The 21,485-nt window shown below is 36.6% G+C and overlaps 4 protein-coding genes and 2 long non-coding RNA genes across 11 annotated transcripts; 2 read left to right on the top strand and 4 right to left on the bottom strand.

Moving 5' to 3' along the window:
- Positions 1–41: 41 nt before the first annotated feature.
- Positions 42–1,965, bottom strand: LOC148176076 (sialin-like). The gene is made up of 6 exons (XM_088035014.1): positions 1,885–1,965; positions 1,708–1,724; positions 896–1,653; positions 311–852; positions 131–267; positions 42–84 (listed from the first exon to the last, which is right to left on the bottom strand). Exons 1-6 carry the CDS (start codon positions 1,963–1,965, stop codon positions 42–44), a joined length of 1,578 nt encoding a protein of 525 aa, XP_087891140.1.
- Positions 1,966–2,097: 132 nt separating this feature from the next.
- On the top strand, positions 2,098–4,968 carry RhoGAP54D (Rho GTPase activating protein at 54D). 3 transcript variants are annotated; one of them, XM_088034352.1, is made up of 6 exons: positions 2,098–2,305; positions 2,352–2,509; positions 2,555–2,764; positions 2,813–3,498; positions 4,077–4,352; positions 4,493–4,968. In XM_088034352.1, the coding sequence occupies exons 1-6, from the start codon at positions 2,184–2,186 to the stop codon at positions 4,901–4,903; spliced, it is 1,863 nt and encodes a 620-aa protein (XP_087890478.1). In that variant the 5' UTR covers positions 2,098–2,183; the 3' UTR covers positions 4,904–4,968. The 3 variants fall into 3 exon arrangements, with proteins under 3 accessions (XP_087890478.1, XP_087890476.1, XP_087890479.1); XM_088034350.1 differs by having other exon boundaries at positions 2,349–2,509; XM_088034353.1 differs by lacking the exon at positions 4,077–4,352 and having other exon boundaries at positions 2,349–2,509.
- Positions 4,898–5,557, bottom strand: LSm1 (U6 snRNA-associated Sm-like protein LSm1). Its single transcript, XM_088034354.1, has 3 exons — positions 5,413–5,557; positions 5,183–5,367; positions 4,898–5,135 (listed from the first exon to the last, which is right to left on the bottom strand). The coding sequence occupies exons 1-3, from the start codon at positions 5,462–5,464 to the stop codon at positions 4,962–4,964; spliced, it is 411 nt and encodes a 136-aa protein (XP_087890480.1). The 5' UTR covers positions 5,465–5,557; the 3' UTR covers positions 4,898–4,961.
- Positions 5,558–5,700: 143 nt separating this feature from the next.
- On the top strand, positions 5,701–7,163 carry LOC148176073 (uncharacterized). 3 transcript variants are annotated; one of them, XR_015769979.1, is made up of 4 exons: positions 5,701–5,774; positions 6,028–6,104; positions 6,153–6,437; positions 6,723–7,163. It is a non-coding gene; the product is annotated as an uncharacterized LOC148176073 (long non-coding RNA). The 3 variants fall into 3 exon arrangements; XR_015769980.1 differs by lacking the exon at positions 5,701–5,774 and having other exon boundaries at positions 5,813–6,104; XR_015769981.1 differs by lacking the exons at positions 5,701–5,774; positions 6,028–6,104 and having other exon boundaries at positions 6,121–6,437.
- Positions 7,164–9,517: 2,354 nt separating this feature from the next.
- Positions 9,518–11,066, bottom strand: LOC148176072 (uncharacterized). 2 transcript variants are annotated; one of them, XR_015770014.1, is made up of 5 exons: positions 10,906–11,066; positions 10,756–10,858; positions 10,560–10,635; positions 10,167–10,511; positions 9,518–9,899 (listed from the first exon to the last, which is right to left on the bottom strand). It is a non-coding gene; the product is annotated as an uncharacterized LOC148176072 (long non-coding RNA). The 2 variants fall into 2 exon arrangements; XR_015770015.1 differs by having other exon boundaries at positions 10,752–10,858; positions 10,906–11,057.
- A 33-nt stretch (positions 11,067–11,099) lies between these two features.
- On the bottom strand, positions 11,100–13,114 carry LOC148176071 (pre-mRNA-processing factor 17). The gene is made up of 5 exons (XM_088034627.1): positions 12,889–13,114; positions 12,298–12,841; positions 12,037–12,251; positions 11,368–11,987; positions 11,100–11,319 (listed from the first exon to the last, which is right to left on the bottom strand). The coding sequence occupies exons 1-5, from the start codon at positions 13,024–13,026 to the stop codon at positions 11,142–11,144; spliced, it is 1,695 nt and encodes a 564-aa protein (XP_087890753.1). The 5' UTR covers positions 13,027–13,114; the 3' UTR covers positions 11,100–11,141.
- Positions 13,115–21,485: the final 8,371 nt, after the last annotated feature.

The following is a 21,485-nucleotide window of genomic DNA, read 5'->3' as shown; positions in this document are numbered from 1 at the left end:
CACCAATTTTTTATTCGTTTCTTTATTACAGCACTCATTTGTTAACCACTTGTATCGTGCGACACGTTATCAATCTCAATCTCACTAAAACACAGGAAAGTTAGTTTTTGACAGCACTTCCGGCACTCACCTTGGCGGTTTTTTAATTTCTACGAAGACATTCCATCTCTGGATCTCTGTGGCACCAAAAATAACAAACAGAAGAGTGGTACCCGCACATATCGCCAGGATGACCCATAGCAGGCAGCGGTACTCCAACAGAGTGTCCTAAAACTCACTAAAACTCTACCCAAAATCATATTTTTCTTACATTTGGAGCTAATTTTTCTTTGGCATAGTACATGCCGCTTGAGAACATCGAAGCGAGTGTCTCCCCAAGACCTGCAACACTCCCTGAATAGTTCGGGGAGAGATCCATCGCCAACAATCTAAACCCACAAAAATTGACTCCATTTAAACACATCGCGATGACGAGACAGCCGAAGACAAGACTTTTGTTACAACTTGAGAAAGACGCCGCTAGCATGAAAATAGGGGGGCCTATGGACCCCACGTTGCAGCAGTGTCTCCTTAGATTATCCTGCGTAAATAATTTCTCATTCACAGCGTGTTGCGAGAGGAAAGAAATCAGAAGAACAAGAATAATCATAGTGGAGAAAGCTAAAACGCTCCAGTTACTCGCTTCTTCGGTGCTAACATTGAAGATGTTCTTCATGTACTGTTTTAACAGCACTGTGAACAAGTCCCAGAGGAAGATGTTTCCGGCGTAGGCCACCATGGAGGACCAGACTTCGATGGAGAGGAGGATGGACCCCACGGGAACGCCATGTCGTTTCGGGCTGACGGTATTCTCTAAGAAAATTTTTAATATCCCGGCGCCTCCACCAAAACTCACTCAATATGAAGGAGAGGTAGTACGACTCATCTTGGTTGATCCTCTTGCAGTGGAAAGGGTCGGAGGCTCCAAACCACCACCACGCCAAAGAAATGATCACCGCAGCACCCGCGTAGACGTAATACGGTCCATACACGTACTTCCAAGTCTTCATTAAATTTTCCGTCACAATGGAGTTGATGATGCCGGCGACAGCAATCCCACAGAACGCCAAAGGAGCCCCGAAAGTCTTCTCGTTCTTCGGCAGCCAACGCGATAATATTGAAGTCACCACGGGGGTTCGAAATCCGTGACTCATCCCAAATAAACCCGCCGCGACTATTAACATTTTGGGATTGTCAGTCATGTGCCACAGAACTGGAGTCAGAATCCCGATAATTGCAGAAGACAATATTGACACGAGGATGAAGTTTTTGGCTTCATGGCGGTCTCCTAGGAAGCCCCCTATAATGCTGGTAACCGCGCTGCCGAAGTAGTAGTATTTGGTTATTCTCGCGCGAATTGGTTTTATGTCAATATTTTGAGAAATGGGGGCCCAATTTGAGGATGTACTACTTGCCGTGTAACACACGAGAGTGTAGTTTTTAGGGGGACCCTTCTGGCTGTGGCGGATCAAATTGGAGACCACGAGAGAAGTTTGGCGGCTCACGTGCTGCTCACACAGAAGGAAGAAGCAGAGAAGCACCATCAGGAATCTTTGGGGCACACTGGAAACTATAAACGCCACGTTGAGGAATTTTGGCTGTAGTTTACTCACGCTTTTGTAAGAATTTGCTCATTTTAACTATTTCTTAACTGTCATTTTGACTCACCGGCGCGAATTTTCAAACTTAATTCCAAGTTTTGACCAATAGCGTCACAGTTTTTCACAACTCGCGTGGAATTCAAAGTGTGGTTATGCAACCGACAAAACAATTTTTATTATTTTAAATTAATTAATTTTGTAACCACATTAAAATAGTTCTACGGTTAATTAGTCAAATAATTACGGTTTTTTTGTGCAATTGTTTATATAATTGCAACGACTTTTTTAAAACAAGTCTTGTGGAATCTGGAAGTCCTTCGCGCATGTTTGCGTCATCTGTCAAAAATTTGAATAGAAAAAAACGTTTGTTTACATACAGAACCGTCTCTCCGTGCCTTTTTCTACGCTCTATTGTGCCCAAAACCGGTGATTATGTAACCAAAGCCTCTCTTCTTTTGGTGCTGAGACTGCAGTTTCAAAGTGTTGATGTTGGGCCCCCTTGTGTCAACCTAACCTCAAACTCTCAGTTGCAACCGCTCCACCATGTGTGATTCAAATCTGAGCGACGAAAATCTGACTGAAAAGTTCAAAAGGGAGTTTAACGAACAGTTCCATATTTTAGTTCGAATGCATTTGTCGTTTTTACTGGACCAAGCAACAGAAGAGTAAGTTGAAATTCTCAATTTTTAGTTGTAATTTTAATGAAAGTAGGAATGAGAGTGTCCCCGACAAAAATAAAGTCAAGAAGTGGTCGTTGGTGCCTTTTAACAAGAAGTCGAAGTCGCGGGGGGCGACAGAAGGGGCTCCTTTGACCCAAGAGGGCATCTGCCAAGTCTACCAACTCATTGAATTCCTGAGAAAAGAACAAAGTAACGCTCGAATCAGTGGGGAATTTTGCTAACTGAAGTTTTCAGACGTGAAAGTCGAGGGGGTTTTCCGGAGGACTGGCTCTCTGGTGCGACAACAAGAACTGAGAAGTCTGTTGAGTCGCGGAACTACTCTGGAGTTAGATGGGGGCCCTTACAGCGTCCACGACTGTGCCTCAGTCTTAAAGGGCTTCCTGGCGGAGCTCCCTGATCCGTTGCTAACCGAAGCTCATTACCCCGCGTACTGTCAGATTGCAGGTACTTTCCCGGTCCTTCGAGCCGGATGCCACTAACTGTATTTTCCAGAATTGTTCGCGAAGGGTGAAACTGTCAACGAAGAGAAGCTCCTCATCGCCTTACAACTCCTTTTCTTGTTGCTCCCCACTGAAAACAAAGTCCTCCTGAGAGACATCCTCGATTTGCTCAACTTCACCGCGAGTCACGAAGCCTCCAATCGAATGTCTGCCGAGAACTTAGCAACGCTTTTCACCCCACATCTTCTGTGTCCTCGGAAATTATCCCCGGAACAGCTCCACGTTATTTCTCAGACTGTTTCGAGGATCGTCGCGTTTATGATTACAACAAACTCGGAACTTTTCAAAGTGCCTCAGAATCTTATCTTGGAGTTTCGCGCTCGGTACGAAAAACGCAAACTTAACGAGTCGATGAGTGACCAGTTTGCGGCGAACACAGTTTTCACGTTTGTGGATCAAGAGCGGACAGCGAAAGAGAATGAGACTAATACGACAGAGACGGCTTTGGCTCAACTGTACGCGCATATTCAGAGTCTGCCAGAGTCGTCGAAGAAGAGGAAGTTGGTCAAACAGTTTAACAAGGAGAATGGGCACGGGACGCCACTGCAAGTGCTGAGGAGTGGCGTGCAGAAGAATAAGAGTCTCGGGGATTCCATTAAGAAACATATTTTTCATAGGAATGTCGTGAAGAGTCTGAAGAAGGCGCATCTGAGGGTAAGCGGCGAGGACAACGTCAATGTGAGTAGGAGGCTTCGTTTGTTGCTTGTTGCTATGTGTTGTCCAGATCTGAATCCTAAGCCTAGGAGCTTTAAGGTTGTAAGAATTGGAAACCTGAAGTCTCCTAGGTTTGTGGGGTCTAAAGTCCAAGGAATATTGAAGCCTAAATTTAATACAGTAGAACCTCGAGTATCGGGATGCTGGATTTAAAAAAAAAACACGTAAAATATGGGTCTCAGTTTAAAATAAGAAAGTTGAATACCGCCCAAAATATACTGACATTCAGAAATTTTTTAAAATCGGTTCATAAATAAAAATCCCCCTGTATAGTATTTGTATTTACATGTTTAACTTTTATAATAATCCAAGTTTTGCATTATTATTTGTGTTTTTCCATATATTCTATTATCCGGATGACCTCTGCAACAATTAGTCCGGATAGTCGAGGTTCTACTGTAATAATAATGAGAATGTTCGTTTCATCAACTTCGTTAACATTTCTGGTTCATTTGTCTGTGTTAACCATGTGCTGTATGTTTCTACATCTCCCTGTATATATTCTCTTCTGATCTCCGCATCGTGTCGCATGCATTTTCCAGACGCCCCCTCACCAAACGGCCTTAACCCGCACGAAACTGTTCTGTGCGAACTGCGATTCGAGCACAGACAAAAGTACGAACGACGACGAGCCCGATCCGAAAAAACTCCGACGAATATCGGACGACGTCGTCGCGACGTCGCACGATACAAACACAGGTCCGTGTGTGACGAGTACGCCAGCGTGCGTCGCTCTTCACTTCACACCGGAAGAAAACGATCGGAAGTCGATGTCGCCGATCACCAGGTCCACGCAACGCATGACGAGGGCCATGCAGGTACGGGGGACGTCCGTCTTTGCTTTTCTCGCTTTTGTGGCTCATACTGTATACTGTGGTGACAATTCGTATTCGATCGAATGCGAATTGGCATTGAGTGGGTGCTGGGGGAGGAGTTCGCTAGTGTTTTGGTGTTGTAGGAGACGATGATGACTCCCAGGAGCAGGAAGCCGGTCTTGTTGGTTTCTGGAACCAATATTAACACGTTGGCGAAGATGGAGACGGTTGAGGGGACCATGGACAGGTTGCCTGAGGAAGAAAAGGACGAGACGTCGGACAGTTCGTTGACGGAGACGTTCCGGGAGTACCTGGAGCACCGGAGTATGTTGACGACGTCGTCTCCAGCGGTGGATTCGAGTTTTTCGAGCCGAGCGGACGATTTCAACTCCGATGAGATGAACGACATGAGTCCCAGTAAAATGACAGATTCCCTGTTGAAGTGTCTGGATGGAAACGAGCCTGATGTCAGCGACACCGGGAAGAAACTAGTGTTAAAACCAAAGAAGTTCGATGAAAACGGACAACCAATCGTGTTCGAAACTTCCTTCTAAGTATTGTACATATATTTATTGACGTTTAAAAAAGGAGATACAATAAATTAGAAAAAAATTAAAACATATCATCGTGGGTGAGATCCTGCATCAAGTGGAGCCCCCTTTCTTTCAACGCTTTTGAAACTAATTTCTGTTGCTCCTGCTTCAATTCCTGCTCCTGTCTTTGCGCGTCGAGGATCTCGTCCACGGACACCTCAGTTAATGGTAGTTCAGCCTCCTTGTCAGCGTCCTACAATTGAGTTAACAAGGGGGCTGCCGAAAATAGTTGTAACTTACGATTTCTCCAAGCAGGACTACGTTTTCGCCTCGCACGATGAAGACTCCACGTGGAATATCCCCGTATTCTTTTCCCACGTGTATTCGTTCGATGGTTCTGTGTAAAACTAGGTTGGCGAATTGGTCGACACTGCGGAGATAACCTATGAGAGTCCGGCCGTCACGGAGCAAAACCATCAGTTTTTCTAAGGGGGTACATTAGTGGAGCACATGGGGGTTGCATTACTCACTATCTAGTTCATCCAGTAGGTGGGCGGTGCCTTCCAGTTCGATTTTATTCATGGTTTTGGTCGGGTTCGGATTGTTGACAAGTGATTGAGGTTATGAACGGGACACATAACCTTAAAAAGTGACAGGTAAAAAATTTTTGGAGGTTGTTATTATCAATAGTTTTCTCGCTTTCAGTCGTACGAAGTAAAAAAACAATGTAAGTAAAACTGTGGTTACTCGTCTTCTTGTTTGTTGCAGGCAACCAACAATGCATTGGGATCAAGGAGCTAGTTTCACACTGGATTTAATATTCAAGAAAAGTGCGGTATTTGCGCTTTGGATGCTATGGATCTAGTGCTGTTTTAACTGGATGTGTAAAAAGGTAGTAGATTTAAGAATTGATAGTTTTGTTTCAAATTTAAATTGTGGCACATTTTGTTCGATTTCCACTACACTTAAGATGGGCACAAACTCTTGCTTCTGATTGGTTGACCGGATAGCGTACAAATAACCAACCTAAGAAATAAACCAACCCTAGAAAACAAAAATAACTACAAAATCTTCAAATGTATAATTGGTTGCCTACATTGTAAAAAGTAAGGCGTAATTTTGTTTTTCATTAGTTGTTTTTTCAGACCAGAAATCATGGAAAATAGTGCTACGTGGCCAGACACCAATGCAATTTATCACTTTTGACTTCTACGCTGGTCTGGTAATGGTACAACAGTAATAATCTTAATTGTTAACAACAGTCTTACAGATTAACTTCATTGAAGGCTGCTTGAAGTTGATGCCAGTAAAATCGTTTCAAATTGGCTTCAGTTCGGCAAATTTATGGGTCCTTTCAGTTAAAATTTAAGGAACATTGTGCTCAACCAATTCTTAATCTTCTGAGTTGATGGAAGCATTTTGGATCATCTATTAATGGCAAATTTGGACACTTGACACCATCATCCCTGGTTGTACAAGAAATGAAGAAGAAATCGAGTTTATCTACCCAGTCTTTTCAACATCTTTGGATAGGAATGTCATCGCTTTTTAATGGGTAATTTGCAGTTTTGGTAGTGCATGTTTATTGATTTTGAAGGAAGATTTAATAGTAGTATATTTGAATTTCCCTCCATTTTGTTCAATTTCCACTAAACTTAGAAACGGCAAGAAAATGCTTCCTTTTGATTGGTTGATACGAGGTCGCCGAGATTTTGTATTCTTGGTTGCCTAAATTTCAAATGTTAGGGGCTTTATTAATTTTAAAATGTGAATTCACCTAACTTTTCTTCATTTTTGCAAGGAAAAGATGTAATTGATTTATGAAAAACTCTCTTTCTAGGAGAAACACAGATGCATTTGGTTACGAAAAATTAAGAAGCACCTCGTGGTATAAAAGAGGAAAATCGCTACGGAGAAGAAGAAAGAACACTTGTGGTGCGCCAGGCTGAATTTGAACTCAAGTGGACTTCACAGATGTTGGATAATTACAAGAGTATGAAGAAATTTAAGAACATGGGACGTGGAGGTGGAAAATCAACTCTGGGGCGCAATGGTGCGGTTAACATACTTGTTGGGGGCGTATATTTAGTATAATTTGTAGAGAGTTCTAAATCGAGTAGAATTGGTGATAATTTTACAATGTGAACTGTTTTGTAGCTAAATAAATGTTTTTTGCGAACTTTGTTGTTTCATTTTTGCTGGAGTTGTCTTGCCTCTAGGATCATCAAAGTCACAATCCCATTTTGATTTGGGTGAAACTTACCCCACATCAGCTTCAAATTCATACAACACTACCGCCTGGAGATCCTCTATCGATCGGCGTTTTCAAAGTCGCTCTAGCTTCTCTGGTTCTCAAGATATTCACGTTTATGTACCTTATAGGGTAATTTTGGGGTAAATCGCTAATAACTCCTTTATTACCTCGAATTTTGCGACCTGATTCGAGATTTGTGATCTACATGGAAAGGCCGATCTTTTGAGCCCAAAAAAACAAAAAAAGACCATAAAATGTTTTGGACCAAAAATATATAGTGTAGTATGGGTTTTTCAACCCTTAAAAAGTGAATAACTTTCTTATTTTCCGAGGGATGTGGTTGAATTTGGTTACACCCTGCTAACTAGGGCCCTTCTATTGATTAGCGGCAGCAGAATTGCTCTACAATGTCCAGTTCCCGAGATATTCAATATTGTTTTTGGTGTAAAATTTCTGAAAAATGAACTTTTTCGACAAAAATTCTTAAATTTTTCCCATTTTTTCTCCAAAAATGCTATCTCCGTTATTAAGCCGAATTTTAAAAAACGGACCACAGATTCGGAATCGAAAACACGCTATTTCAATTTGGAAAAATTTAAGAATTTCAATAGCGTGTTTTTCGGGGTGTTTTTCGGGGTGTTTTTCGGGGTAGTGGGTTAAGCCGGGGGGCCCGATTCCGAATCTGTGGTCCGTTTTTCAAAATTCGGCTTAATAACGGAGATAGCATTTTTGAGAAAAATTGAAATATTTCAAACTTTTCGATTAAAAAGTTCATTTTTCAGATTTTTCTCAAAAATGCTATCTCCGTTATTAAGCCGAATTTTGAAAAACGGACCACAAATTTGGAATCTGGGCCCCCGGCTTAACCCACTACCCCGAAAAACACGCTATTTCAATTTGGAAAAATTTTATTTTTTTTTATTTTTTTTTTATTTTTTTTTATGAATTTTTCTATTTTTCAAACGCGAATAACTCCTTTATTTACCGAGAGATTTGCTTGAGATTGGTACCAGCTCTTGCCCTAGAGGCCCTCCATCTTTTGGTGGCGATAGAATTGCTCTACAACGCTTAGTTTTCGAGTTATTCGCGTTTGAAAAATCCAAAAATCTCTAAAAAAATGATAAAAAAAATAAAATTTTTTCCATATTTTAACAGCGTGTTTTTCGGGGCTGGGGGTTAAGCCGGGGGCCCAGATTCCGAATCTGTGGTCCGTTTTTCAAAATTCGGCCTAATAACGGAGATAGCATTTTTGAGAAAAATTCTGAAAAATGAACTTTTTCGACAAAAATTTTTAAATTTTTCTCATTTTTCACAAAAATGCTATCTCCGTTATTAAGGCGAATTTTGAAAAACGGACCACAAATTTGGAATCTGGGCCCCCGGCTTAACCCACTACCCCGAAAAACACGCCATTTCAATTTAGAAAAATTTTATTTTTTTTAATTTTTTGTATCATTTTTTTTGTGGATTTTTCGATTTTTCAAACGCGAATAACTCGTTTATTTACCGAGGGATTTGCTTGAGATTGGTACCAGCTCTTGCCCTAGAGGCCCTCCATCTTTTGGTGGCGAAAGAATTGCTCTACAACGCTTAGTTTTCGAGTTATTCACGTTTGAAAAATCAAAAAATCCACAAAAAAAATTAATTTTTTCCAAATTTTAATAGCGTGTTTTTCGGGGTAGTGGGTTAAGCCGGGGGCCTCGATTCCGAATCTGTGGTCCGTTTTTCAAAATTCGGCTTAATAACGGAGATAGCATTTTTGGAGAGAAAATGGGAAAAATTTAAGAATTTTTGTCGAAAAAGTTCATTTTTCAGAATTTTTCCCGATTTTTCTCGAAAATGCTATCTCCGTTATTAAGCCGAATTTTGAAAAACGGACCACAAATTTGGAATCTGGGCCCCCGGCTTAACCCACTACCCCGAAAAACACGCTATTTCAATTTGGAAAAATTTTATTTTTTTTATCATTTTTTTAATGGATTTTTCGATTTTTCAAACGCGAATAACTCGAAAACTAAGCGTTGTAGAGCAATTCTATCGCCACCAAAAGATAGAGGGCCTCTAGGGCAAGAGCTGGTACCAATCTCAAGCAAATCCCTCGGTAAATAAAGGAGTTATTCGCGTTTGAAAAATAGAAAAATTCATAAAAAAAATAAAAAAAAAATAAGATTTTTCCAAATTTTAATAGCGTGTTTTTCGAGGTAGTGGGTTGAGCCGAGGGCCCCGATTTCGAATCTGTGGTCCGTTTTTCAAAATTCGGCTTAATAACGGAGATAGCATTTTTGAGAAAAAATGAGATAATTTTTAAATTGTTCAGGTAAATTTTCGATGGTGTACCTAAAAATTATTTTTTGGCAGGATATCGAACAAAAACAAAAATTGCCACATTATTAGAGCCTTTACTTTTTAATTGGGTAATTACAAATAAATTTACAAAAAATAAATGACAACCAAACAAAGCCAATTTTTATACACTCATATTCCTTAAACTGTGCTGTACATTTATAATTCAACTGAAACTAAACAAGGAGTGTTTAACAAAAATGTGAAATCAACTAATCAATAACTAACAACTATCAGATGTCATGATCAAAAAAACATAATGAAACAACCGTAAATTTGAGCTTAAACTACTTCCCTCCAAAATTACATTCTTCTTTCTTAAATCTTGAGAAACATGATGAAGCCACAACAAAATCCTCCATCATCAATCGTGAGAATCTGCTTTCGTCCTTCATGTGCCATTCAAAACATCTCTTCTGCCTGAAAATATTCAAAAATTAACGAAAAGTTAGTTAAAATTCAAATTTAAAATTGATAACTGCGCCTTATATTTAAAAATGTAGGCAACCAAATATACAGAGCGGCAGTGACCTCGAATCAACCAATCAGAAGGAAGTATTTTTTGGCCAACTCTAAGTTTAGTGGAAATTGCACAAAATGGAGGTAAATTCAAATTGTCTAGTGACGCAAAATCTACAAATCGTCCTCCCAATTAGATAAACATGCACTAATATAACTGCAAATTACCCTCATTAAAAACGATGGCATTCCTATCCAAAGATGTTAAAAGAACTGGCGTGGATAAACGCAAATTCTTCTTCATTTCTTGCCCAAGCGGTAATGATGGTGTCAAGTGTCCAAATTTGCCATTAATCAATCGATGATCCAAAATGCTTCCAACAAGCAGAAAGACGTTGCAACTTGACGAAAGCGAAAATTTTCATAGCATCATTCTCCAGATCCTAACTGAGAAGATAAAGCAGTTGGTTGAACACAAAGCTCCTTAAATTTTAACTGAAAGGACCCATCAATTTGCCGAATTGAAGCCAATTTGAAACGATTTTAACTTTAGCAGCCCTCAATGAAGTTAATCTGTAAGACTGTTCTTAACAAATGAGATTATTACTGTTGTACCATTACCAGACAGCTTAGAAGTCAAAAGTGATAAACTGCGTTGGGTTCTGGCCAGGTAGCAACATTTTCCATGATTGCTGGTCTGAAAAAACAAGTAATGAAATAAGATACAATTATGCCTTATTCTTTGCAATGTAGGCAACCAATTATACAGTGATTTTTCAATTCGCCAAACATGATAAATAAAAATGCCAATACCCACTAAAAGATGACATTTCCAATCTAAAGATGTTACAAGAACTGGCGTGGACCAACTCAAAGAATTTTTCTGTATTTCTTGCACAGTAAGCTCCTCCAAACATAACCTAAAAATGAAGTCAAATTTTCCATTCGAAACAAAGTAAGTACTCACCTGCAGACGCTACAAAGTTACAAACACAGCAAAATACAAGCATTTTAGTCGAAATAGCTCTCTAAAACGTGTTTTTCCTCAAAAAATAACGAAATTTTTGAACTGTCATAACTGTCAATCGCGTGAAGATACCTGTATTACCAACAAAATTACATCAGTGTATTATTGGTTGCCTACCGTCAAACGAAATCCAATTAATTCTAAAATAAATTTATTTCTTCAAACTCAGTTAACATTTAATCCCAATACTTGAGCAGCCCATCCCAGCCCGCAGTCACCAGTTTACTGGGCTCGTGGGGGTGCCACAACACGCTTATACAAACATTATCATGCGCCTTCCACTTCTTGTACAACTTTGTCGTTTTCCAGTCCCAAATGTAACACTTCCCGTCCGCATCTCCAGACACCAGATAACTAAAACACTCTTATTATACCCCCAAGAAAACCACCCAGGACTCTCACCTTAAATCCGGGGAGAAATCAAGCGTACACGCATAACCCGCCACCATGTGTCCAGTGAAAGTCTTCTTCCTGTTAATCTTGAAGCGATTTAACGCCGAGAAAATAACGATTTTGTTGTCCATGCTCTGGCACGCCAACCACTTTCCATTGGGGGCGGGAGTCACCGCCGGCATACTGTGCATGGTGGGGTCGGCGATGTACTTCATGTCGACGGGGATGTCCCACTCCCAGACACGCAGACTCTTGTCGTCGGACGTGGTGACGAAGCGTCGGTTGTCGTCGACGAAGGTGATGGAGTTGACCGCCCCCAAGTGGCGGTCGTACTCTTGGACGACGTCGCCAGAGCGCGTGTCCCAACAAATAATCTTCTTATCGGACGTCCCCGCAACAAACAAATGCTGCTTATTCTTATCAGGATTGAATTTGACACAGTATGGAATCTTCCGACTGGAAAACCTCTTCACGACTTGACCCGTTTCCGTGTCCCAGAGTTTAATATACCGGTCGTAGGCGGCCGACAAGAAAAACTTCCCTGAATTATTAAAACAAATGTCTCTGACGGCTTGTTTGTGTCCATAGTAAGTCCTGACACATCGCCGCTCGTTGTACACTTCCCATAACTAAAAAAACGGAGTTGTAGAAAAAGTATTGTGCGCAACTCGTACTCACTTTAATGCGACAGTCCATGCTGGCTGAAAGCAACAAGTGGGCGGTTCGCGGGAACCACCGAATCGCCGCAATGCCTTTAGAATGTCCTGACCAAGTGTGGATGTGGGCTTTGGGCAAAAAGCAGCGCTCCGGGGGGCTGTCGCTCTTTAAATTAACCCCAACATCTTGAGGCGGGTGGAGGAAACTTCGCCCTTGATAGTCGACAGCGTCTGAAACTAAAAACCACGTAGTAAAGGTGTGGAGGCCCCCTTAAAATCTTACTATGAAGGATGGATTTCTCCTCAATTGGCTTGTCTTCTGACGGCTTCCCTTTCTTGTTCTTCTTGTTGGCGAGCTCCTCCAGCTCCGCCGCTTCTTCATCCGACGGTTTCATGACTCGTTTCTCGTCCACAAAGCCCCCCCAGGGCCCCAAAAACCCTTCAATATCACTAGGATCATTATTTTTCTTCCGTTTTCTCTTATCCAGGGGTCTTAGTTTCGTACTCTCAAACACCGTCTTCGCGTCAACGTCAACATCCTCGCTCGCTCCAGTCGTCGTCACAACTTTCGTAGGCGCTTCGCCCCCCACAGTGGGGTCCAACGCGTACCCAAAACTATTAAAAGTCCTCCTTTGATTCTCAAACTGAAACTCACTGAGGTACGCCGGTTCGACGTAACCCGACAACATGTTCCGAGATGATTGCTGCTGTTGCGTCTTAAAGGGGTTTTCAGGCCCCACTATGGGAGAAAACAGCTCTTCGTAAGTCGGGTTGAAAGTCACTTCTTTGGCTGTGGGGTCAATGTGTTGCACGCACTCCTCGGAGCCCTAAAAAAATGTCAGTTAATTAAAGAAAGAGCAGAAAGGGGGCTTACAGTAGGGAGAACCACAGGGGCCGCGCAAACTTGCAGAGTGCTCTTGACGGAAAACTGAGGATCCACAGATGGGGGCTCCACGGGGGGCTTCGCTTTGAGCTCCTCGTCGCTGTCGCCGTAGTCTACCAGAGCCTGCATGGTGCTGGAATTACGAACGTTGTAAACAAAACATAACCTCTCAACTCAAACTTCGAAAACGTTGTAAAAATAAAGTCACTAAAAACACCGTAGTGAGCAGTGATTGACAGGTTTGAGGTGGCGCGAGATTTGAATTTCCCAGGAAATCGTGTCACGTTCGTCACGTTTTTTTTTCTTCACTGTAACTTACGATCCACGCATCTTCTGTCTTAACACCTCGACAAGATTATTCCGTGAGTTTGTCACATAATAGAAAGCTCGCTTTTATTTCGAGTTTCCTTTATTTGGTTCGTATTACGAAAATCCGTGTTTTACTCTTTTCAAGCAATAATCATAGTGCAATGACGGATGTGAAGAGTATAATTTGTATAAACGCTGTGTCCCAACAAGTTCCTTGGTCAGAAGTCACGACCTGAAGAAGTCGCTTTTATCACCTATTAATTGACCATTAATCGTTTCTTTCTGCGAGCGAGTTATTTGAAATTAATTGGTTTAGCATTTCCGCGGCTATAAAAAGGGCATTGATGGACGGTGTTGCTTCTGAGGGGGATTTTTAATAGAGGAAATGTCAAAGAACGAATTTGCGCAAATATCAGACAATGTGATGGAAACAATGGGATTTTTATCATGTGTGATGCGCGGAAAGGTGATCAATTGGGTTCAGCTTAGGTTGTTAAAGTGCTATTAGGACTTGGAAATGATTGGTTTTGTGTTTTTTTACGCAAATTGAAGTTTTGGAAAAGCGAACATAATTTCATTTTTTGGCGACGTTTCAATCGCATCTACTTCGGTTATTTGTTGACGTAGAAATTTTTGAAAGCCAGTTGTGGGTTGTACGTGAAATTCTGCGTAAAACGAGTGCTCATTTTTAAAGTTTACTCTAAAAAAAAAGAAATTAATCAAAGTTGATTTTGTGGGGAAAATTTGGTGGTCATTTTCAAAAAGCTTTCTCGGGACCAAATCGACGTCGAATACTTTTGTTTGTTATAGTAATCAAAAAAGCAGCTCGAGATCTATAAGCTGGACAAATCTGTGGTCAATAGGTCAAATAGTTTACAAGGGACAGTCAAAAAACAAACATTTTTTCCTTGAGATTGAGTCAAAAAACAAAATTTTCGAAAATAAGGCCAAATTCTTACAATATCAGACAAGAGAAAAACATTGGTGCAAACCCCATCTTTCTACTTTCCCTAGATCCGGAGATATCGGCCCGGAAAATTCCGGAATTTCACAATTTTTGGCTATTTGGCGACTACCCGAAATTTCAATCGATCCTAACTCAGTTATTTTTTGATACAGAAAGATTTCGAGCACACTTTTAAATTAAGCGTGACAATTTGCGTAAGAAGAGACCAACCTAAACTTTTTAGAAAATCAAAACTAGAAATTATTGCACTTGAAATGTAAAAAATTTAAGAAATGGCACTTCTCTTTAGTAAATCCGTTAATTTTTGTAGATTTTTTTTTAATTTTTTATTTAGCTCCAAAACGATGAAAGGATCATAAAACAATCAACTGAGACCAATTTTAACTTTCTAGAAAGTTTAAACTAGAAATTGTGGCACTTGAAATGTAAAAAAAATCGAGAAATCGTGTCTCTCTTTAAAAAACTCGGTAATTTTTGTAAATAATTTTTCTAATTTTGTATTTTGGCCTAATAAGTTAAAAATAGTAGAAGTTATGGCGCTTGAAATGTAAAAAGATCGAGAAAATGTGAATCTCTTTAATAAATTTTCAAAATTCCACTAGAAAATTTTCCATTTTTTTTTGCCTCTAATCGAATGAAAGGACCTTAAAACAATTAATTGAAGCCAATTTCAACATTCTAAAAAGTCCAAACTAGAAATTAACGCACTTGAAATGTAAAAAAATTAAGAAATGGCACTTCTCTTTAGTAAATCCGTTAATTTTAGTAGATTTTTTTTCTAATTTTTTATTTAGCTCTAGAACAATGAAAGGATCATTAAACAGTCAACTGAGCTCAGTTTTAACTTTCTACAAAGTTTAAACTAGAAATTGTGGTACTTGAAATGTAAGAAAATCGAGAAATCGCGTCTCTCTTTGAAAAACTCGGTAATTTTTGTAAATAATTTTTCTAATTTTGTCTTTTGCCCTAATAAAATCAAAAAAATCTAAAATAGATATTTGGAATTAATTTCAACTTTCTAATGAGTCTAAAGTAGAAATTATGGCGCTTGAAATGTAAAAAGATCGAGAAAATGTGAATCTCTTTAATAAATTTTCAAAATTCCACTAGATAATTTTCCTATTTTTTTTTTTTGGCTCTAATCGAATAAAAGGACCTTAAAACAATTCATTGAAGCCAATTTCAACTTTCTAAAAAGTCCAAACTAGAAATTAACGCACTTGAAATGTAAAAAATTAAGAAATGGCACTTCTCTTTAGTAAATCTGTTAATTTTAGTAGATTTTTTTTCTAATTTTTTATTTAGCTCTAGAACAATGAAAGGATCATTAAACAGTCAACTGAGCTCAGTTTTAACTTTCTACAAAGTTTAAACTAGAAATTGTGGTACTTGAAATGTAAGAAAATCGAGAAATCGCGTCTCTCTTTGAAAAACTCGGTAATTTTTGTAAATAATTTTTCTAATTCTGTATTTTGCCCTAATAAAATAAAAAAAATCTAAAATAGATATTTGGAATTAATTTCAACTTTCTAATGAGTCTAAAGTAGAAATTATGGCGCTTGAAATGAAAAAGATTGAGAAAATGTGAATCTCTTTAATAAATTTTCAAAATTCCACTAGAAAATTTTCCAAATTTTTTTTTGCCTCTAATCGAATGAAAGGACCTTAAAACAATTAATTGAAGCCAATTTCAACATTCTAAAAAGTCCAAACTAGAAATTAACGCACTTGAAATATAAAAAATTAAGAAATGGCACTTCTCTTTAGTAATTCCGTTAATTTTAGTAGATTTTTTTTCTAATTTTTTATTCAGCTCTAGAACAATGAAAGGATCATTAAACAGTCAACTGAGCTCAGTTTTAACTTTCTACAAAGTTTAAACTAGAAATTGTGGTACTTGAAATGTAAAAAAATCGAGAAATCGCGTCTCTCTTTGAAAAACTCGGTAATTTTTGTAAATAATTTTTCTAATTTTGTCTTTTGCTCTAATAAGATAAAAAAATGTAAAATAGATATTTGGAATTAATTTCAACTTTCTAAAAAGTCTAAAGTAGAAATTATGACGCTTGAAATGTAAAAAGATCGAGAAAATGTGAATCTCTTTAATACATTTTCTAAATTCCACTAGATAATTTTCCAAATTTTGTTTTGGCTCTAATCGAATGAAAGGACCTTAAAACAATTAATTGAAGCCAATTTCAAGTTTCTAGAAAGTCCAAACTAGAAATTATGGCACTAGAAATGTAAAAAAAAACGGAGAAATGCCGCCTCTCTTTAGAAAATTCGTTAATTGATGTGGATTTTTTTTCTAATTGTTTATTTAGATCTAAAACCTTGAAAAGATCATAAAACAGTCAACTAAGCTCAATCTCAACTTTCTAGAAAGTTTATATTAGAAATTATGGCATTTGTAACGTAAAAAAATCAAGAAATCGCGTCTCTCTTTGAAAAGCTCGGTAATTTTTGTAAATAATTTTTCTAATTTTGTCTATTGCCCTAATAAGATAAAAAAATCTAAAATAGATATTTGAAGCTAATTTTAACTTTCTAAAAAGTCTAAAGTAGAAATTATGGCACTTGAAATGTAAAAAGATCAAGAATCTGTGAATCTCTTTAATAAATTTTCTAAATTCCAGTAGCTAAGTTTTCTATTTTTTTCTTCGGCCCTAATAAAATAAAAGAACCCTAAAATAATTAATTAAAACCAATCCCAACTTCTTAGAAAGTCCAAACTAGAAATTATATGGCACATGAAATGTTAAAAAATGGAGAAAACGCGCCTTTCTTTAATAAATGCGTTAATTTTTGTCGATATTTTTTCTAATTTTTTATTTAGCTCTAAAACAATGAAATGTCATAAAACAATCAACTGAAACCAACCCCAACTTTCTAGAAAGTCTAAACTAGAAATTACGGCACTTGAAATTTAAAAAAATCCGTAATTTTTGTAGACAATTTTCTTTTGCTCTAATAGTTTAAAAAAAGTCTAAAACAGATATTTAAAGTCAATCTCAACTGTCTAGAAAGTCTGAAGTAGAAATTATGGCACTTGAAATAAAAAAAAAACACGAGAAAAATTGAGTCTCTTTAATAAATTTCTAAATTCCAGTAGATAATTTTTCTAATTTTTTTTTTGGCCCTAATTGTATGAAAAGACCGTAAAACAATTAATTGAAGCCCATCCCAACTTTCTAGAAAATCCAAACTAAAAATTTTCGCACTTGGAATGTAAAAATGAAAAGAAAACGCACCTTTCTTTAATAAATCCGTTAATTTTGTCGAAATTTTTTCCAATTTTTTATTTAGTTCCAATACGATAAAAAGGCCCTAAAACAGTCAACTGAGACCAATCTTAACTTTTTAGAAAATTGAAACTAGAAATTATGGCACTTGAATAAAAAAAAATCGAGAAAATCTTTAAAAATTTCGGTAATTTTGTAGACATTTTTTATATTTATAAAGTAAATACTGGCCAAAATATATTTTCTGAGAAGACGAAGCAAAAAATCTAAATAATATAAAATAAAATAGAAGACAATTATAGCACAGAAAATCCTAGATCCATAAAAGTGTATTGTAACAACTAATTGCATTTATTACCCGAGAAAGGCATTGAAACCCAATAAAACACGCAATTTCGTCTCGTGGGAATAAAAATCCATAAATTCGATAACTCATCATAAAAGCGACTTCCTAAGACAAGCACTCTCCGTTTTCCTCTTACGAAAGTACAGGAAATTGAAATGCTGATAACTGACAAGTTGTCTTAAAGAAAAAAAAGATTGCGAGGTGAAGAACAATACCTTAAAGCTGACACTGTTGGAATCATTTGCGCGATGTTGTAATGTCATAAAGCGCACTTTATGGCGAGATGGAAATTTAACCAAACTAATGAAAGAAATAATGCAATAACGATGAAAAGGTCTTAAATATTTGTCCAAGCCTTGCCAAAACCGCGAGTTTTCCCAACGATTTGTCGTAATAAGATAGCATCAAATCCGCGGTATCGGTGCTCCCATAATTGTGCTCCACTGTAAGATGACTCGATAATAAGTCACGCTTATTTGTAAATCGGAGGCATTTTTCCTTAAAACGCTTTCACTTTCCTTGACTGCAATCTCCGATACTCGAGATTTTTGTCGTTTAGAAAAATGCCAGAACAACTCATCGTTTCGATGACGTAAACTCGTAATTAAATCTTCCAATTTCTTGACGGATGAATATTAGTTATTAACGGCGAAATGGTCATCATCTTTGTACCGTGAACAAATAAACGTTTTATGGTGTGTTGGCAAAATCGACGAGGGTAATTAGTCGTGGTTTGACGATGATGACTTGCTTCATTAGTAAGTGGAATTTGGATTTGAGCTGCGATGACGATTTTATGGGATTTGCGTAAGATGGAGAGATAATTGAGTGGAGGCGTCATAAAGTTTTTTTTTGGGAAATTATTGTAATTTTTGTAAATTGGATCTTTGCCATTATTTTTTAAATGATGTCGTTACGTATTTTGACTTTCTTGGGCCCAAATTTGTTGGGTCTACAAAAAAAGAAAGATAAAGCGATTAACTGGGGCTAATCTTCACTTTATAGAAAGTCTAATCTAGAAATTATGGCACTTGAAATATAAAAATGTCGAGAAAATGTGAATCTCTTTAATAAATTTTCTAAATTCCAGTACACAATTTTTCTATTTTTTTCTTCGGCCCTAATAGAATAAAAATACCCTAAAAGAATTAATTAAAGCCAATCTCAACTTTCTAGAAAGTCCAAACTAAAAATTATGGCACTTGAAATGTAGAAAAATGGAGAAATGGCGCTTCTCTTCAGTAAAATCGTTAATTTTTGTAGAATTTCTTTCTAATTTTATATTTAGCTCTAAAACGATGAAAAGACCTTAAAACAATAAATTGAAACCAACCTCAACTTTCTAGAAAGTTTAATATAGAAATTATGGCACTTAAAATGTAAAAACTCGAGAAATCTTGGCTCATTTTAAAAAAATCGGTATTTTTTGTTAACAATTTTTCTAATCTTTTCTTCGACCCTAATAAAATAAAAGAGTCCTAAAACAATTAATTAAAGCCAATCTCAACCTTCTAGAAAGTCCAAACTAGAAGTTATGGCACTTGAAATGTAAAAAAATGGAGAAAATGCGTCTCTATTTCATAAATTCGGTAAGTTTTGTAGATATTTTTTCTAATTTTGTATTCAGCTCTAATACAATGAAAGAACTCTAAAACATTCAACTGAGACCAACCTCAACTTTCTAGAAAATTTAAACTAGAAATTATAGCACTTGAAATATAAAAAGATCGAGAAAATGTGAATCTCTTTAAATAAATTTTCTAAATTCGAGTAGACAATTTTTCTATTTTTTTCTTCGACCCTAATAGAATAAAAATACCCTAAAAAGTTAATTAAAGCCAATCTCAACTTTCTAGAAAGTCCAAACTAAAAATTATGGCACTTCAAATGTAAAAAATCGAGAAAACTTGGCTCTTTTTAAAAAAAATCGGTATTTTTTGTAAATTATTTTCTTAATCTTTTCTTCGACCCTAATAAAATAAAAGAGCCCTAAAACAATTAATTAAAGCCAATCTCAACCTTCTAGAAAGTCCAAACTAGAAATTATGGCACTTGAAATGTAAAAAAATGGAGAAAACGCGTCTCTATTTAATAAATTTGGTAAGTTTTGTAGATATTTTTTCTAATTTTGTATTCAGCTCTAATACAATGAAAGAACCCTAAAACAGTCAACTGAGACCAACCTCAACTTTCTAGAAAGTTTAAACTAGAAATTATAGCACTTGAAATATAAAAAGATCGAGAAAATGTGAATCTCTTTAATAAATTTTCTAAATTCGAGTAGACAATTTTTCTATTTTTTTCTTCGACCCTAATAGAATAAAAATACCCTAAAAAATTAATTAAAGCCAATCTCAACTTTCTAGAAAGTTCAAACTAAAAATTATGGCACTTGAAATATAAAAAAATGGAGAAATGGCGCTTCTCTTCAGTAAAATCGTTAATTTTTGTAGATTTTTTTTCTAATTTTATATTTAGCTCTAAAACGATGAAAAGACCTTAAAACAATAAATTGAAACCAACCTCAACTTTCTAGAAAGTTTAATATAGAAATTATGGCACTTGAAATGTAAAAAATCGGGAAATCTTGGCTCATTTTAAAAAAATCGGTATTTTTTGTTAACAATTTTGTTAATCTTTTCTTCGACCCTAATAAAATAAAAAAACCCTAAAAAATTAATTAGAGCAAATCTCAACTTTTTAGAAAGTCTAAACTAGAAATTATAGCACTTGAAATGTAAAAAAATAGAGAAAACGCGCTCTCATTAATTAATTAAAGCCGTTAACTTCTGTACAATTTTTTTCTAATTTTTTATTTACCTCTAATACGATAAAAAGACCATAAAACAGTCAACTGAAACCAACCTTAACTTTCTAGAAAGTATAACTACAAATTGTGGCACTTGAAATTCAAAAAAATCGAGAAATCGCGCGTCTCTTAAAAAAAATCGGTAATTTTTGTAGAAATTTTTTCTAATTTTGTCTTTCGCTCTAATAAAATAAAGGGAATTTAAAACAAATACTTGTAGCCAATCTCAACTTCCCAAAAAATCTAAAGTAGAAATTATGGCACTTGAAATGTAAAAAGATCGAAAAATCGCGCCCCTCTTTAAAAAATTCGGTAATTTTTGTAGATAATTTTGTCTTTTTGCTCTAATAAAATAAAAGATCCTTAAACAATTGATTTTAGCCAATCTCAACTTTCTTGAAAATCCAAATTAGAAATTATGGCAATTGAAGTATAAAAAAATTGAAAAAAAATCGGTCATTTTTGAAGATAATTTTTCTAATTTTTTCTTTTGCTCTAAAAGAATAAAAAAAAATCTAAAACAGTTATTAAAAGCCAATCTCAACTTTCTAGAATATCTAAAGCTGAAATTATCGCACTTGAAATGTAAAAACGTCGAAAAAATGCGAATCTCTTTAATAAATTTTCTAAATTTCAGTAGACAAATTTTCTAATTTTTTCTTCGGCCCTAGTAAAATAAAAAGACCCTAAAACAATTAATTGAAGCCAATCTCAACTTTCTAGAAAGTCCAAACTAAAAACTATGTTACTTGAAATGTAAAAAAATGGAGAAATGCCGACTTGTAGATTTCGATGCGTTCTTTGCAAAAAATTGTAAAAAAAAACAAAAAGTGGCTTCAATGTGATCATGCCTATCAATTTTTTCCCCGCTGAACCAATGACCTTTGAAATCGTGAATTTTGAGCACCCAACTAC

The sequence above is a fragment of the Gnatocerus cornutus genome, chromosome 4, assembly GCF_029298725.1.
Source record: "Gnatocerus cornutus isolate USDA-ARS CGAHR chromosome 4, icGnaCorn1.1, whole genome shotgun sequence".
NCBI classification, from domain to species: domain Eukaryota; kingdom Metazoa; phylum Arthropoda; class Insecta; order Coleoptera; family Tenebrionidae; genus Gnatocerus; species Gnatocerus cornutus.
Note: the sequence above shows the minus strand (reverse complement) of the source record. Positions and strands in the feature narration are given on the sequence as shown.